The sequence below is a fragment of the Scyliorhinus canicula genome, chromosome 5 (assembly GCF_902713615.1).
Source record: "Scyliorhinus canicula chromosome 5, sScyCan1.1, whole genome shotgun sequence".
Classification (NCBI taxonomy): domain Eukaryota; kingdom Metazoa; phylum Chordata; class Chondrichthyes; order Carcharhiniformes; family Scyliorhinidae; genus Scyliorhinus; species Scyliorhinus canicula.
Window position 1 is genome coordinate 202,615,362 of NC_052150.1, and position 16,817 is coordinate 202,632,178.

At 48.1% G+C, this 16,817-nt stretch overlaps 1 protein-coding gene across 7 annotated transcripts in view; it reads left to right on the plus strand.

Annotated features, from left to right (window-relative positions):
- The window catches only part of ncapg2 (non-SMC condensin II complex, subunit G2), a 147,981-nt gene that overhangs the window by 8,788 nt on the left and 122,376 nt on the right, over positions 1-16,817 (plus strand). For 6 of the 7 annotated variants that reach the window (XM_038798367.1, XM_038798366.1, XM_038798370.1 and 3 more), the window contains exons 3-5: positions 4,345-4,530; positions 10,935-11,049; positions 16,627-16,784. In XM_038798367.1, the coding sequence (XP_038654295.1) occupies positions 4,345-4,530; positions 10,935-11,049; positions 16,627-16,784 (459 nt within the window). Of the gene's footprint in view, positions 1-4,344; positions 4,531-7,446; positions 7,566-10,934; positions 11,050-16,626; positions 16,785-16,817 lie in introns of those variants that run through there. The other variant, XM_038798373.1, reaches the window with a different exon arrangement.

Below are 16,817 nucleotides of genomic sequence, written 5' to 3' on the forward strand. Positions count from 1 at the left end.
GAGATCAAAAAGGAGGAGGTGTTGGGTGTCCTTTATTGTTACAGGTAGGCTTACATTAACACTGCAATGAAGTTTCTGTGAAAAGCCCCTAGTCGCCACACTCCGGCGCCTGTTCGGGTACACAGAGGGAGAATTCAGAATGCCCAATTCACCTAACTTTCATCTTTTGGAACTTGTGGGAGGAAATCGGAGCACCCGGAGGAAACCCAAGCAGACAGTGACCCAAGCCGGGAATCGAACCTGAGACCCTGGTGCTGCATTACAGCATTACTACCCACTGCTACCGTGCTGCCCTCTTGTAAAACATTAAGGTAGATAAGTCCCCAGAGCCTGATGGGATGTACCCCAGAATACTGAGGGAGGCAAGGGAGGAAATTGCTTTGGCCTTGACAGAAATAATTGTATCCTCACTGGCTACAGGTGAGGTCCCAGAGGGCTGGAGAATAGCTAATGTTGTTCCTTTGTTTAAGAAGGGTAGAAAGGATAATCCAGGAAATTACAGGCCGGTGAGTCTTACGTCAGTGGTTGGGAAATTATTGGAGAGGATTCTTTGAGACAGGATTTACTCCCATTTGGAAGCAAGTGGATGTATCAGCGCGAGGTAGCACGGTTTTGTGAAGGGCAGGTTGTGTCTCACTAGTTTGATGAGTTGTTTGAGGAAGTGATGAAGATGATTGATGAAGGTAGGGTAGCGGATGTTGTCTGCATGGACTTCAGTAAGGTATTTGACAAGGTCCCTCATGGCAGACTGGTATAAAAGGTGAAGTCACATGGGATCAGAGGTGAGGTGGCAAGGTGGATACAGAACTGGCTCGGTCATAGAAGGCAGAGAGTAGCAATGGAAGGGTGCTTTTCTGAATGGAGGGTTGTGACTAGTGGTGTTCCGCAAGGATCAGTGCTGGGACCTTTGCTGTTTGTAGTATATGTAAATGATTATGAGGAAAATGTAACTGGTCTGATTGGTAAGCTTGCGGACGATACAAAGGTTGGTGGAATTGTGGATAGACATGAGGACTGTCAGAGGATACAGCGGGATATAAATCATTTGGAGACTTGGGCGGAGAGATGGCAAATGGAGTTTAATCCGGACAAATGTGAGGTAATGTATTTTGGAAGGTCTAATACAGATGAGAAATATACAGTAAATGGCAGAGCCATCAATAGGCAGAGAGATCTGTGTGTGCAGGTCCACAGGTCACTGAAAGTGGCAACGCAGGTGGAGAAGGTAGTCAAGAAGGCAAACGGGCATAGAACATAGAACAGTACAGCACAGAACAGGCCCTTCGGCCCTCAATGTTGTGCCGAGCCATGATCACCCTACTCAAACCCACGTATCACCCTATACCTGTAACCCAACAACCTGCCCCCCCTTAACCTTACTTTTTATTAGGACACTACGGGCAATTTAGCATGGCCAATCCACCTAACCCGCACATCTTTGGACTGTGGGAGGAAACCGGAGCACCCGGAGGAAACCCACGCACACAGGGGGAGGACGTGCAGACTCCACACAGACAGTGACCCAGCCGGGAATCGTACCTGGGACCCTGGAGCTGTGAAGCATTTATGCTAACCACCATGCTACCCTGCTGGGCATGCTTGACTTCATTGGCCGGGGCATTGAGTATAAAAATTAGCAAGTCATGCTGCAGCTGTATAGAACCTTAGTTAGGCCACACTTGGACTATAGTGTTCAATTCTGGTCAGCACGCTGCCAGAAGGAAGTGGAGACTTTGGAGAGGGTACAGAAGAGGTTTATCAGGATGTTGCTTGGTACGGAGGGCAGTAGCTATGAGGAGAGGTTGGATAAACTTGATTTGTTCCACTGGAATGACGGAGGTTGAGGGGCGAACTGATTGGAGTCCACAAAAGTATGAGGGGCATGGACAGTGGATAGTCAGAGACTTTTTCCCAGGGTAGAGGGGTCAATTACTAGGGGGCATAGGTTTAAGGTGCGAGGAGCAACGTTTAGAGGAAATGTGTGAGGGAAGTTTTTTTACACAGAGGCTAGTGGGTGCCTGGAACGCTCAGCCGGAGGAGGGGGTGTTAGCAGGTACGATAGTGACGTTTAAGGGGCATCTTGACAAATACATGAATAGGATGGGAATAGAGGCATATGGACCCCGTAAGTGTAGAAGATTTTAGGTTAGACGATCAGCATGGTCGGTGCAGGCTTGGAGGGCCGTCGGTCCTGTTCCTGTGCTGTACATTTCTTTGTTCTTTATGTATTCGAACCAACTGGAGTTGGGACAAAAGGTCATTGATCTGAAACATGGGGCGGGATTCTCCGACCCCCGGCCGGGGTGGAGAATCGGCGGGGGGGCGGCGTGAATCCCGCCCCCGCCGGCTGCCGAATTCTCCGGCGCTGCAGATTTGGCGGGGGCGGGAATCGCTCCGTGCCGGTCGACAGCCACTCGCAGCGGCCCCATGGCGATTCTCTGACCCGCGATAGGCCGAAATCCTGCTCGTTCTATGCAGGTCCCGCCGGCGTAAATTGGACTAGGTCCCTTACCGGCGGGCTCTGGGGTCCTTTGGTGGGGGGGGGGGGGGGGGCAATCTGGCCCCGTGGCGTGCTCCCACGGTGGCCTGGCCCGCGATCGGAGCCCACCGATCTGCGGGCGGGCCTGTGCCGTGGGGGCACTCTATTCCTACCCGCCGGCCGTGTAAGCCTATGCGATGGCCGACGCGAAGGTGAAACCCCCCCCCCCCCCCCCCCCCCCCCCCCCCGCGCATGCGCGGGGGATGACATCAGCTGACGCTCCCGCGCATGCGCGGACCCGCACCGGCTGGCGGAGTCTCTTCGGCCCCGGCTGGCGCGGCGCTAAAGGCCTTCCACACCGGCCGGCGGGGTGCAAACCATTCCGCCACTGGCCTAGCCCTGAAGGTTCAGAGGATTCCACACCTTTGGGGCGGCCCGACGCTGAGTGGCCATCCCGCTGGGACCCCCCGCCCTGCCGGGTACGGGAGAACTCGCCCATGAACTCTTTTTCTCCCCACAGCTGCTGGCAGACCTGCTGAGTATTTCCAGCATTATCTGTTTTATTTCATTTTTCTACCCTCTGCAATATTTTGCTTCTGTATTACCACTTATTAGAAATTTGTCTATTAAATTTCCGTGGAAGTTCAGATGAAATTGGACCTCTCTGAGCATAGAATCATACAGTGATGCAGTACAAAAGGAGGCTATTTGATGCATCGTGCCTGTGCTGGCTTTTAAAAGAGCTATTCAATTAGTTACACTCCCTTGCTCTTTCTCTATAACCCTACAAATTTTTGAACTTCAAAGTATTAATCTAGTTCACCTTTTGAAAATTGTTATTGAATCTGCTTCCGCAACTCTTTCAAACAGCGCATTCCAGATAATCATACCTTGTTGCATACTTACTTTTTCTCGCCACCCTCTTTATTCTGATAGGATTATGTTATACTGAAGAAGTTGAATGTAATCAATCTTCTGATGACTAGCATTTTTACTGGCAGAAAAATATTAATTTAGACAATGCAATTAAATTCCCAATGTGAAGAGCTGTTTTTCTGTGCCCATCTGTTCGTCAGTGGGTTCATTTACAACTGGCTGGCCCGGCCACATCCTGAGTTCTGCTCATCGAGACATGAGAGAGATTGAAGTACAAGAGGCAATTCAGAGAAGCGCCACCAGACTGAGAGAAAAGACTGGAAATAAATCTATTAGAAATTGATAGACTTTATAGAAAGGCAAATCTGGAAAATTACTTCGAACAAAATTGAGTGGGCCAAGAGGACACATTAAAATTCTTAAAAGAGGAACTAAGGACTAATGTTACAAATTTCTTAACACACTGCCCCAAATAAGTGAAATATGTGAGAGAAAATCTCTGGCATCAACTAGGTATTGAAATAAGTAAAATACGATGGATTTAATCACCTTCCTCGTCCACAGTGGCTGAATATAATTTTGTGGATTTGGTTTGAAAGCCAGCCAGATACTGCTAAATCATTACACGCCCAACTGATGGAACCACTTAGATTTTGTGTCCATACTGTGGTTGGGGATGAAAGGCAATTGACAAATGCTGATATCTACTGCTTGTCTTGGGAAGGGAGTTAATGGACTCCCAAAATGAAATGCTTGGAGATTAAAGCTTGGAGTCAAGTCAGCATTTTATCCAGATTTGCTTATTTGAAAGCTGGCTTTAAGTAATTCTGATGTGTCTACTGGAGAAAATATTCAATTCCTATCGGGCAAACTGATTCTGAGTTTCGTTTGGGAATTTTTGTGGTGATAGGTTTTCATGTTTTTAAAGCAAATGGCTGACCTGAGGAAGAATACCATGTTTGATTTTAGTTATTTTTTCCTATGTTTAGAAAAACAATTCCGATCCATTTGATCTAAATGAGGTGCTGCAGGAGTTCCCGCGGAAGCAAAGAAAAGCATTGTGGGAGCGTCTGAAGAGGCTCTTAGCCAATATTATATTAGACAATCCAGTGGAGAATTGGCAGGAACATGAAGACAGCGATGATGAGATGGAGGTGGAGGGTGCACTGGATATGGTGAGGAGATCATCTGCATATTGCAGATTTGTATTTAAATCCTCAAATTGTCAGGTGCATAAATTCTCTTTGTATTTTATTCCAGCCTTCACTAACTAAGTATGATTGCATTTTAATTTGCATAGAATGAAAAACATTCTTTCAGTTTGATTTTGAAGTATTCCTTTGTGTTGCCGGAAATTAATGACCCTCTCTGTGAGGTTAGCCAGATTTTGTTATCACTTCACAGGGCAGAATTCTCCCAAGCCCCCACCATTGTGTTCGATGGCAGGCATGGTGGGGGAAAATATGGTGGCATGCCCAGAAATTGCCATCACACCAGCGTAAATTTACTTGTAAAAATATATATATATTTTTATTTAAGCCTTTTCACCAAAAATATAAATATACAAAATATCAACGCTTGGAGCACTGGAGGCGGCAAACCCGGGAAAGATAGCACCTCTCTCCTCATAAAATCCCGAACCTCCAGGTACCTAAACCCTTGCCGGGCAACTCAAACAATTCCTTCAACTTTTCCAGCCTTGCAAATTTACCCCTTTTGAACATGTCCCTGAAGTACTCAAACACCACCTGCCGCCACCCCCAGAACATCGCTTCCAGTTCCGCTGACACAAACCTATGGTTATCACAAATGGGCGCCCACAATGACATACCGTCTAACCCCAAGTGCTGACTACACTGCCCCACACCCTCAAAGCCGACACCACAACCAGGCTGACAGAGTACCTGGCCGGCAAGAATGGCAAAGGCGCCAATGACAAAGCCCTCAAGTTCGTTCCCCTAATGATGCCGACTCCACCCATCCCAAACGGACCTCTCCTTCTAACCATCGCAATGCTTTTAGGCAACGGCATCACCACCACCATCATGCCCCGTTCTAGAAAGGCCAGTCGCACTCACGGGACATACCTTGTCCACACAAACCCCAAGATCAACCTATTGACATTCCTGAAAAATGACTTGGGAATAAGGATAGGGAGGTTCTGAAACACGAACAGAAACCTAGGCAGCACCGTCATTTTCACTGTCTGCACCGCCAGTGACAACGGCAAAACCCATACAACCCTCACATGTTCCACGTGACCAGCCTGTTCAAGGGGCTCCTCGCCGCAACCCCTCCCCCACCGATAAACCATAACCCTTTTTGGGCTGGCCTGCACCACGCGACCCTCCAAGCCTTCCCTCGAATACCCACCACCATCTCTCCCTTCCAAACTGCGCCACAGAAACCACACCCATGTCAATAACCCCCCACCTCGCCTTCTGATGATCCCCTGCTTCACTTCTGTTAACTAGCCTGCCCAGCTAGCATGGTGGCCCCTATCCAAGGCCTCCAACCTCTCCATCCCCCTCCAATTCCCCCCCCCCCCACGCTGCCACCAACAAACAAAGAACAAAAAGGCACATTTACCATCCCCCGTCAACCCTCCACGAACTATTCATCCCAGACCCATAAATACAAAGCATCTCTCCAAAGTTCAGTGTCCTCACACTCCCAGTCCATGATCTCTCAAAGTCCATCGCCAAAATGCGAGGCAAAATAAAACCCCTGCTTCTGATGAGTCATCCACAAGCGGGGAGGGTACAGCACTGCAAACTTCACTCTCTTCTTGAAGAGGGCAGCCATAACCCTGTTGAGCCTTGCTACTGCTTCGCCAACTCTGTACCCAGGTCCTGGTAGACCCACAGCTTACTCCCATCCCTGGTGCATCTCCTGGTCTGCCTCGCCCACAGCAAAATCTTTCCCTTGTCCAAGAAACGGTGCAGTCACACCACCATCGGCCTCGGCAGCTCCCCCACCTTGGCATCCTTCTATCCGCCAGATCCACCTCGAGGGGCCGAGCCTCCTTCCCGCTCCAGTTTGCTTGCCAAATACTTGCTGGCATCCGCTCCCTCGATGCCCTTTGGCATTCTGACTATTCTCAAATTCTCTTTCAACTTCTCTTTCAGCCTCTTCTGGCTGTTCACCACAATCCCCAACTCCCCGCCAGCGAGGCCATCCGCTTCTCATGTTCCGCCATCGCCACCTCCACCTTCTGAATCGCCAGGCCCTGAGCCTCCAACCTCTGCCACACACTCAATCGCCACCCGAAGCGGCTCCACCACCTTTGGCGGGTCTTCTGAGGCCTCCCTCCTCTGCTGCTAGAACTTATTATTTAAAAACTCCACCAGTTGCTCTGTCGACCACTGGATGGGCAGTGCTGCCCCGTTGCCCTCTGCCATCATATCCTGTGGCACACCACGAAAACTGTCCTGCACCAGCTGCTCTCTCTTTCTTGTGGCACTTCTTGTCCTCTGATCCATGTACTCACCAGAGTAGTATTACCTTCGCTGGGCACTCGCACACCTTCTACCCTCAAAAAAAGACCCAGGCGGGTGGGGAAGGGCTGACACAATCCACCTTGAGTGGGAAGCACCAAAGGTGCGACCACTCACCCCATGGCCTCCATAGGAAGCTGCCAGCATGAATTTACAGTGGGTCCTTCCGCTGGTGCCTGCTACGGCAGTTTGAAAACCCTCAGAGGCCAGTGTGAACCTCATTAATTAATGGGATGCAGATGAAGGCCTGATTTCCCCCTCCACACCAGGTTCTCTGTGCCGGTGGGAAATACACGCCGGTGGAAAACGCATTCAGAACAACATGGCGAGCAGATGTTGGGACTTAGGTGAACAATGCCTGGGGCTGTCTGCAGATTTCTGGATGGAGGCCGCCTGGTCCCTGGAACGCCACTGCAGTGGATCGGGGGTTCATCTGCAGGTGGGCCTTCCAGATTCTTGTACTGGAGGAGGTCCATCTTCTGGCCTGAGAATGTTCCAGGAGATCCATCTTTGTTGTCAGGAAGTCTTATCTTCTGGACTGAGTATTCCCAGAGATCTATTTTCATTTTCAGGAGATCCACCTTCTTTCTTCAGATGTGGGCCACTGGTGTTGGATGTACCTTCAATATGGACACGACGGTGGACTACGCACCACCCAGGCCTGCCCTGCCACTGAATTATGATGTAAAACACCCGGGTGCACAATTAATGAGGTCAGAGCTGGAAGATAGTGTCTATTTTTCCACCGGCTGCCGCAGCAGGAAACACACCATGTTCCCACCTCTGCCTCACTTAGGCTTAAAATGTCAGAAGGACGACTGCAAATGGAGATGGATTCTGTAGCTCTGTTTTGCAGAGTCAATGAATTGTCGCATTTAACTTTTTTAATTCCATTGGCCCCCCCAGTGGAACTGTTTGACATATGGTTGGTCAGTTGTACTCTTTCCACATGCATTGTACTTTTTTCAGACGTGGCAGAAAAGGGGGGCATTTAAAAAAAAAAAAAAAATTTTTTATTGAAATTTTTTGAAAAATATATATCAACAAAACAATACAATAATAACAATAATAATAAACACCCGGCACCCATAACAACGCATATAACAACCCCCCCCCCCCAACCCCAATAAACAACAGAATAAATTAACAATAAGCAAATTAACTTAAACACTATCCCCTAACCCCCCCCCCCCCCCCCCCCCCCGGTTGCTGCTGCTGCTGACCTAGTACCTTAGCGTTGAGCCAGAAAGTCGAGGAAAGGCTGCCACCTCCGAAAGAACCCTTGTATCGACCCCCACAGGGCGCACTTGACCCTTTCCAACTTAATGAATCCCGCCATGTCATTAATCCAGGCCTCCACACTCGGAGGTCTCGCATCTTTCCACTGCAGCAAGATCCTCCGCCGGGCTACTAGGGACGCAAAGGCCAAGACATCGGCCTCTTTCGCCTCCTGCACTCCCGGCTCCACCCCAGCCCCAAATATCGCGAGTCCCCAACCTGGCTTGACCCTGGATCCCACCACCCTCGACACCGTCCCCGCCACCCCCTTCCAGAACTCCTCCAGTGCCGGGCATGCCCAGAACATATGGGCATGGTTAGCTGGACTCCCCGAACACCTGACACACCTGTCTTCGCCCCAAAGAACCTACTCATCCTAGATCTGGACATGTGGGCCCGGTGCAGCACCTTGAACTGGATGAGACTAAGCCTCGCACATGAAGAGGAGGAGTTCACCCTTTCCAGGGCGTCCGCCCATGTCCCCTCCTCAATCTGCTCTCCCAGCTACCCCTCCCACTTAGCCTTCAGCTCCTCTACCGACGCCTCCCCCACCTCCTGCATTACCTGATAGATGTCAGACACCTTCCCATCCCCAACCCACACCCCCGAAAGCACCCTTTCCCTTACCCCCCGCGGGGGCAACAAAGGGAACCCCTCCACCTGTCGCCTAGCAAACGCCTTGACCTGGAGGTACCTGAACATATTCCCCGGGGGAAGCTCAAACTTCTCCAGTTCACCAAGGCTCACGAACCTCCCGTCAATAAACAGGTCTCCCAACTTCCTAATGCCCGCCCTGTGCTACCCCAGGAACCCGCCATCCATGTTCCCTGGTACAAACCGGTGGTTCCCCCGCAGCGGGGCCTCCACCGAGCCCCCCACTTCCCCCCTGTGTCGCCTCCACTGCCCCCAAATTTTGAGGGTGACCGCCACCACCGGGCTCGTGGTGTACCTCGTTGGAGGGAGCGGCAACGGAGCCGTTACCAGTGCCTTCAAGCTCGTGCCTCCGCAGGACGCCATCTCCATCCTTTTCCATGCTGCCCCCTCTCCCTCCATTACCCACTTGCGTACCATCGAGACATTAGCCGCCCAATAGTACCCAGAGAGGTTGGGCAGCGCTAGCCCCCCTCTATCCCTGCTCCGCTCTAAAAAGACCCTCCTTACCCTCGGAGTCCCATGCGCCCAAACAAATCCCAGAATGCTGCTGTTCACCCTCCTAAAAAAGGCCCTCGAACGAAAATGGGGAGGCACTGAAACAAAAACAAAAACCTCGGGAGCACCGTCATTTTAACGGACTGTACTCTACCTGCCAACGACAACGGCAGCATGACCCACCTTTTAAATTCCTCCTCCATCTGCTCCACCAACTTAGTAAAATTGAGCTTGTGCAGAGTCCCCCAGCTCCTAGCCACCTGAACTCCCAGGTACCTAAAACTCCTCACTGCCCTCTTTAGCAGGAGCCTACCAATCCCCATCTCCTGATCTCCCGGGTGTACGACAAACAGCTCACTCTTGCCCAGGTTCAATTTATATCCCGAGAAACTCCCGAACTCAGCAAGAATCTCCATCACCTCCGGCATTCCCCCCACTGGGTCTGCTACATACAACAGCAAGTCGTCCGCATACAGCAACACTCGGTGCTCCTCCCCACCTCGCGCCAAACTCCTCCACCTCTTCGACTCCCTGAGAGCCATGGCAAGAGGCTCTATTGCCAGCGCAAAAAGCAAGGGGGACAGGGGGCACACCTGCCTCGTCCTACGGTGGAGCCTGAAGTACCTGGACCTCCTCCCATTTGTCGCTACACTCGCCATCAGGGGCCTCGTACAGCAACCGCACCCATTTAATAAACCCCACCCCAAACCCGAATCTTTCCAACACCTCCCATAAGTACCCCCACTCAACCCTGTCAAAGGCCTTCTCCGCATCCAATGCCACCACAATCTCCGCCTCTCCTTCTGCTGCCGGCTTCATTATCACATTTAACAGACTTCGCACGTTAGTGTTCAGCTGCCTCCCCTTCACAAAACCCGTCTGATCTTCATGTATCACCCCCGGCACACAGTCCTCTATTCTAGTGGCCAAGATCTTGGCCAGCAACTTGGCGTCTACATTCAGCAGTGAAATCGGCCTGTATGAACCACACTGCAAGGGGTCCTTATCACGCTTCAGGATCAGGGTGATTAGTGCCCGAGACATCGTCGTGGGCAGAACACCCTCCTCCCATGCCTCGTTAAAGGTCCTGACCAACAGGGGGCCCAGCAGATCCGCATATTTCTTATAAAATTCAACCAGGAACCCATCCGGTCCCGGCGCCTTCCCCGACTGCATGTGGCCAATCCCACTGACCAGCTCCTCCAACTCGATCGGCGCCCCCAGTCCCTCCACCTGCTCCTCCTGCACCCTTGGAAATCGGAGCCTGTCCAAAAAATTCTCCATTCCCCCTCCCACCGTCGGCGGCTCCGACCGGTACAGTTCCCTATAGAAGTCCCTAAAGACCTCACTGACCTCTGCCCCCTGCCGCACTACATTCCCATCTCTATCCTTCACTCCACCAATCTCTCTAGCCGCGTCCCGCTTACACAGCTGGTGCGCCAGCATCCTGCTCGCCTTCTCTCCATACTCATAGACTGCTCCCTGCGTCTTCCTCCACAGTGTCTCCCTCCGCCTTTCTGGTGGTCAATAAATCAAACTTGGCCTGCAAGAAAGGGGGGCATTTTTAATTGTACCGCATGTTAATTAAATGAAATTAATGCACATCTGAATTTTTTAGAAAGTAAAATAAAACCTCCCTTGTGCTTATTTTTCAGAAGAAAAATCTGTCTGTGATCAGTGGTATAACTGAGGTTGTTGTGGCATCTGTACGTGCAATCGATGAGAATGATGTTTATAGCGACTTGCTGGAAATTGCTATTATTTTGAATGGTAGGTGTTTTATTTTGACATGATTCTACTATTTTGTGCCTCCGTATCAGAATTACTCAATAACATGTACATTTATGTAGTAACAGTGGCCCATCACTGTTGTACTTAAAAATATTACGTTCCTAATATGAGATGCTGGATAGACCTTCTCCAAACCTCAACTGTGCCTAGTTTATTTTCATTTTAATCCCTCACAATATGGGTAATGGAGAAGCCTGAAAGGTTCAGAAGAAGACGCTATATTGATATGGTTTAGCCTGTACGTATGGGCTGTTTTGAGCTAGGTTGGGAAGGACTGGAGAACATGTATAAATTATTCAAACATTAATTAGGTTAAATGTTCGGGGTTTCATCAGATGGTTTTGAGTATTGGAGCAAGATCGTGTCTTGCTCATGTGTGTATGGTACAATGCCCAAGGTGGTGATAGGAATTAATTCCTTCTTAATCCACTATGTGAGAGAACTTTGAAAGAGATCACGGTTTTGTTGTTGCCGGCAATCTGGAGTTTATGTATATGGCATAATTCACTTTTTTGCTAGGTATACAATTTGAATAATTTTTACCAATGACAGTTCATGCAAATTTAGAAATATCAATATACTGTGTATTGGTGAGGATCTACACCTAATTTACTTAAAACATATCTTGTTACAGTACCGGACTAGGCCTCAAATTTATGTTCAGAACCTGAACGAGAAACCCCAAAAATCTTTCATTTGTAAACTGCGGAAAGTATACTTTAGCCCCAGGAATGATTCTACTGACAAGTAGTGATTTTTTTTTTTAATAAAATTTTTATTAACACCAGATTAACCCCATCAGCATCCAAGGAAAAAAGCAGCTGTACAATTAACAATTAAACAGTTAAACAGTTCTTAAAATAAAAGGCAAGGGCTGGGATTCTCCAAAATCCCGGGTAAGTGTTGACGCTGGCGTGAAACACTGGAGTGTTTCACACCGGCGCCAATGGGCCTCTTGGCCCAGCGATTCAGTGGCCCACGCAGCCCTGCATTGCTGGCGCAGGTCTGCGCTTGTGCATGTTCGCGATGGCCGTTTCTGCACATTGTGGCCGTTGCCGCACAACATGGCGTAGTGAGTAGGTCCCACCAGATATCTTCCCCCCCCCCCCCCCCCCCCCCCCCCGGAGTCTGATCACCCCCCACCAGGAGCGCAGCCATGGGTCCGAGACTCCGCCGGGTGGTACCATATGTGAACCACGCCGGCTGAACTCGGCGGGAACTTGGCCGGTCGACTGTGGAGATTCGCCGTGGCGGCCTCTTACAACGGCCCCTGACTGGCACCGTGCGCGCGACCCGGTGCAGGCTCGTAGAATTCCGGCTCGGGTCTTTTCCAGATGCTTCTAAAATTTCAATTAAGCAAAATCCACATCCAGGTCAAATGCCACTTATTAGTAAAATTAATAAACCTAATACTTCGTGGCTTACAGATTTAGTCATAAAGTCCTTTCAGAGAAGATTTCGGAAACACAACTCCTTTCCAGGGGCTGGTTTAGCTCACAAGGCTAAATCGCTGGCTTTTAAAGCAGGCCAGCAGCACGGTTCGATTCCCGTACCAGCCTCCCCGGACAGGCGCCGGAATGTGGCGACTAGGGGCTTTTCACAGTAACTTCATTGAAGCCTACTCGTGACAATAAGCGATTTTCATTTTCATTTCCTCAGAACCAGAGCAGAACTGTAAAATGAAACTAAAAAACGGACAGAGGACAGACTAAAGAATGAAACTATAAACAGACCTAGCCCCTCCCACGAGTGACGCAACAGTTTGCCTAACTGTTAACGTCTTAATCACAGCTTTAACACACATCTAATCTGGATGCCTTAACCTAAGTTCTTTTAATAACATTACTGCAACAGATATGCAATATATTTAAAAGTTTCCTACATTCATCACAATAATCATTTGATGCAGAATTGACCTCTTGTTAGTTTACAAATTATTAATTTGCGGTTGTTACTTAAGTGGTATATGTGTGGGCAGCACAGTAGGGCAGTGGTTAGCACTGTTGCCACATGGCGCAGAGGTCCCAGGTTCGATCCCAGCTCTGGGTCACTGTCCGTGTGGAGTTTGCACATTCTCCCTGTGTTTGCATGGGTTCCGCCCACACAACCCAAAGATGTGGGCTAGGTGGACTGGCCACGCTAAATTCCCCCTTAATTGGAAAAAATTAATTGTGTACTCTAAATTTTAAAAAAAAGTGTTGTGTCTGAGTTCAAAAAGTTATATGTGTAAGAGCTCAATAAGAGAGTATTGAACAACAGCAACCTGATGGAGAAAACCAAACAGCAAATCTTTCAAGCCCAAGCCATCAGTGCGTCCTCCTTTACAGTAGTGAAACATGGACAACATGTGGCTGGACAAATGGCTGAAGAATTCTTTGTCTCAAACGTATCCATCTCTTGGGACAAAGTGAGGCACAGGAGTATATTAATTTTGTCAGCATGCACACATGTCTGCAAAGGTTGGTCACATTCATGGGAAGGGAAATGGCCGCATACCCAAAGATCTTCTGGACAGTTAATTGTTCACTGTCAGGACTTTCTGGAAGCTCATACTTCTGTTATAAGTACCACCTGCAAGCCAGAATATGATGATGACAGACATCGTCGCAGACTCCGGGGGGGGGCAGAAACTAATTGGAAGTTAACTGTTTGGAGAGGGCGTTGAAAAAGGTCTGGGGAAACCAAAAGCTCAGTTGGGTCTGAAGATGGCCCAGAAAAAAACTTAATGTAGGATTCCTGCACCTTCATCTACAACAAGTACGATGTAGACTACCATGCCATAGTGGAGCTAAGAGCCACAGCAGGTGATGTTTTAATGCAGAGTTAACCACCATGCAAACTATCGACTCACAATTCTGAAAGCTGCCAGGAAAAAACAGTGGTCTGCAGTGTTGTTCAAGCAGCCTTAACAGCCACAGATCCTAATTCGTTTTTTGGAAAATGTAGGTGTTATGTTCTGTTACTTCTTTGATGGTGAAGGTACACATAGAACACTATAATATAATTGCTTCAAGTATTTATTTTTAGTGGTAACCATGAATTATAATATACAAATAATTCCATCTCCGTTACTGATATCTGTTGTCTTGTCCGTCCTGCTACCAAGTATCTGGCTTCCATCTGTCCTCTAATATATACATCTGTCCGGTCTGGTTCCACCTGCTGGTGGGAGGCTATAGCTGTCCCTACATTCGTTGGTCATTGTCTACATATAGTGGCACTTTTACATGTACATATATAAATTGATATAACCATGTACAATTATAGACAGATATGCCTGTATGCATATCACCACCATCGGATAATTTCAACTTGTTTTATCTTTGTCTTGTGGATCTAAACTAATGTATAATTGTTAGGAAATAGAGATAGTTTAAGTAATTTACTTTTGTTTTGTGTGTGTTAGGAATCATTTGCATCAATTTTGTGTTTCCACGTTGGGTGCTGAAAAAGGGCTAAAACGTCAGTTTAACTTCATGTTTAATAAGGTAGCCTGAAAGTCTGTGGATTTGTTTAGATGCTTGCATTGTGATAAGGTTTCGCAACCTCTCAAAGCAAACACAGGGTATAAAAAGACTAAGCTATGTTTCGCAACCGGAGGCCCACACAAAGAAAGCAAGGACACTTGAGCTCAGTTTGGAACCGGGTAACTATCTGAAAGCTCTGGTTTCCTCCCACAAGATCCAAAAGACGGGCTGTTATGTAATTGGGACATCTGAATTCTCCCTTAGTGTACCCGAACAGACGCCAGAGTGTGGCGACTAGGGGATTTTCACAGTAACCGTTGCAATGTTAATGGAAGCCTACTTGTGACAGTAATAAAGATTATTATTATTACAAGGAGCATACCACAGGCACTGCCAGTACAGACTGGAAAATACAGAAGGACAGAAAGCAAATACCAGAAGCTAAAGAACAGAAACCAGGTAATGGGACAGAAAAGTTACAGGAAGTTTTTAAAAAAAAATTTAGATTACCCAATTATTTTTTCCAATTAAGGGGCAATTTAGCGTGGCCAATCCACCTACTCTGCACATTTTTGGGTTGTGGGGACGAAACCCACGCAGACACGGGGAGAATGTGCAAACTCCACACGGACAGTGACCCAGAGCCGGGATCGAACCTGGGACCTCAGCGCCGTGAGGCGGTTGTGCTAACCACTAGGCCACCATGCTGCCCTAAGTTACAGGAAGTTAAAGGAACAAAGAACAGAAATGTGGAAAAAGGGTTTTGTTCAGTGAAGTCAAGAGCAGAGAGCGAAGCTCCCAGTTAAAGGCAGGTCTGCAACGTGCATACCTGTAGATGTTTGACAGCAAGAAGCCAGGCATCCAGATAATCGAAACGTTGTTGAGACCTTCTAGCCTGTGAAGCATTGGTGTTCTGTTGCCGTGGGTACTGAGATGTCGCTTGGAAGTTTGAATGCACATGGAGATCCAGTGCATAGGAATATGAAAGGAGAGTTGCAAATCCTGGAGGAGGATCCTCGACTAAAGCATTGAGAGGGAGACTATTCCACAATGTTTTCTTCGAGAGCAGAGTTTATCATAGAATCATAGACATTACAGTGCAGAAGGAGGCCATTCGGCCCATCGAGTCTGCACCGGCTCTTGGAAAGAGCACCCTATCTAAGCCCACATCGCCACCCTATCCCCATAACCCAGTAACCCCACCCAACACTAAGGGCAATTTTGGACACTGAGGGCAATTTTAGCATGGCCAATCCACCTAACCTGCACACCTTTGGACTGTGGGAGGAAACCGGAGCACCCGGAGGAAACCCACGCAGACACGGGTGGGAACATGCAGACTCCGCACAGACAGTGACCCAAGCCGGGAATCGAACCTGGAACCCTGGAGCTGTGAAGCAATTGTGCGAACCACTATGCTACCGTGCTGTATTCCAGGGACAGCTGTTGGTTCATAGTGTGATGAGCATTGAGGGTGGGGGAGAATTGATGAGAAAGATGTTGTATTGGATGGCATCTGTTATTTGGTTTCAGAGTGTGGTTTTTCTGACTACATTTTGCCTATAGGTATACTTGAACTGTGTACTTACTGAGAATATTGGAGTATAATGTAAACTTTGTAACTTGTGTCATCCTTACAAATTTGTATTTGTCTGTAAAGGTCCAGCTGAGGTGAAGGAGTCGTGCACTACGTCGATCTTTTCTTGTTTAATACACGTCTTATTCTTTTGTTAAAAAGTTCACCAGCAGTCCTGTGACTATTCATCCATATATCTATAAAAAAAGGTTAGGATCTATCAAACCAGGTTCCGTCCTGGGATCCGACTGGTCCAGTAGTAACATCAGCTGTGATTGTAACAATAATTCACATGACCAAGAAAGTAGCACTGTCCTGCAATAAATAAAGAATGATTGAATACTTTTACATGCAATATTGTAATAAACTTGCAGAAAGGACTTATAAAGTATAGTAGAATTCATTGATTATTTGTTTGTACCTTTTACAATCCATCAAGAGTGTCCCTCGTCCCAACCTTTCCCCAATTGAGCTGAAATTATTTTGTCTATTTTCTTTTCGGATTCTTTCTAGGCATTTTGCCAGCATTGCCTACCTTTCAAGGAGATTTGAAAATTACAATCCAACATTTGTTTGTGGCCTGGTGGGACAAAGGATTAGAAGGCAAAGAAGAATTGGGGAAAACTGCCTTTATCATGTTGTTGGAGAAAACCCTGTTGGGCAAGTTTTCGGTATAGTGATGTTCATTGATTTTTAAGAAAAAT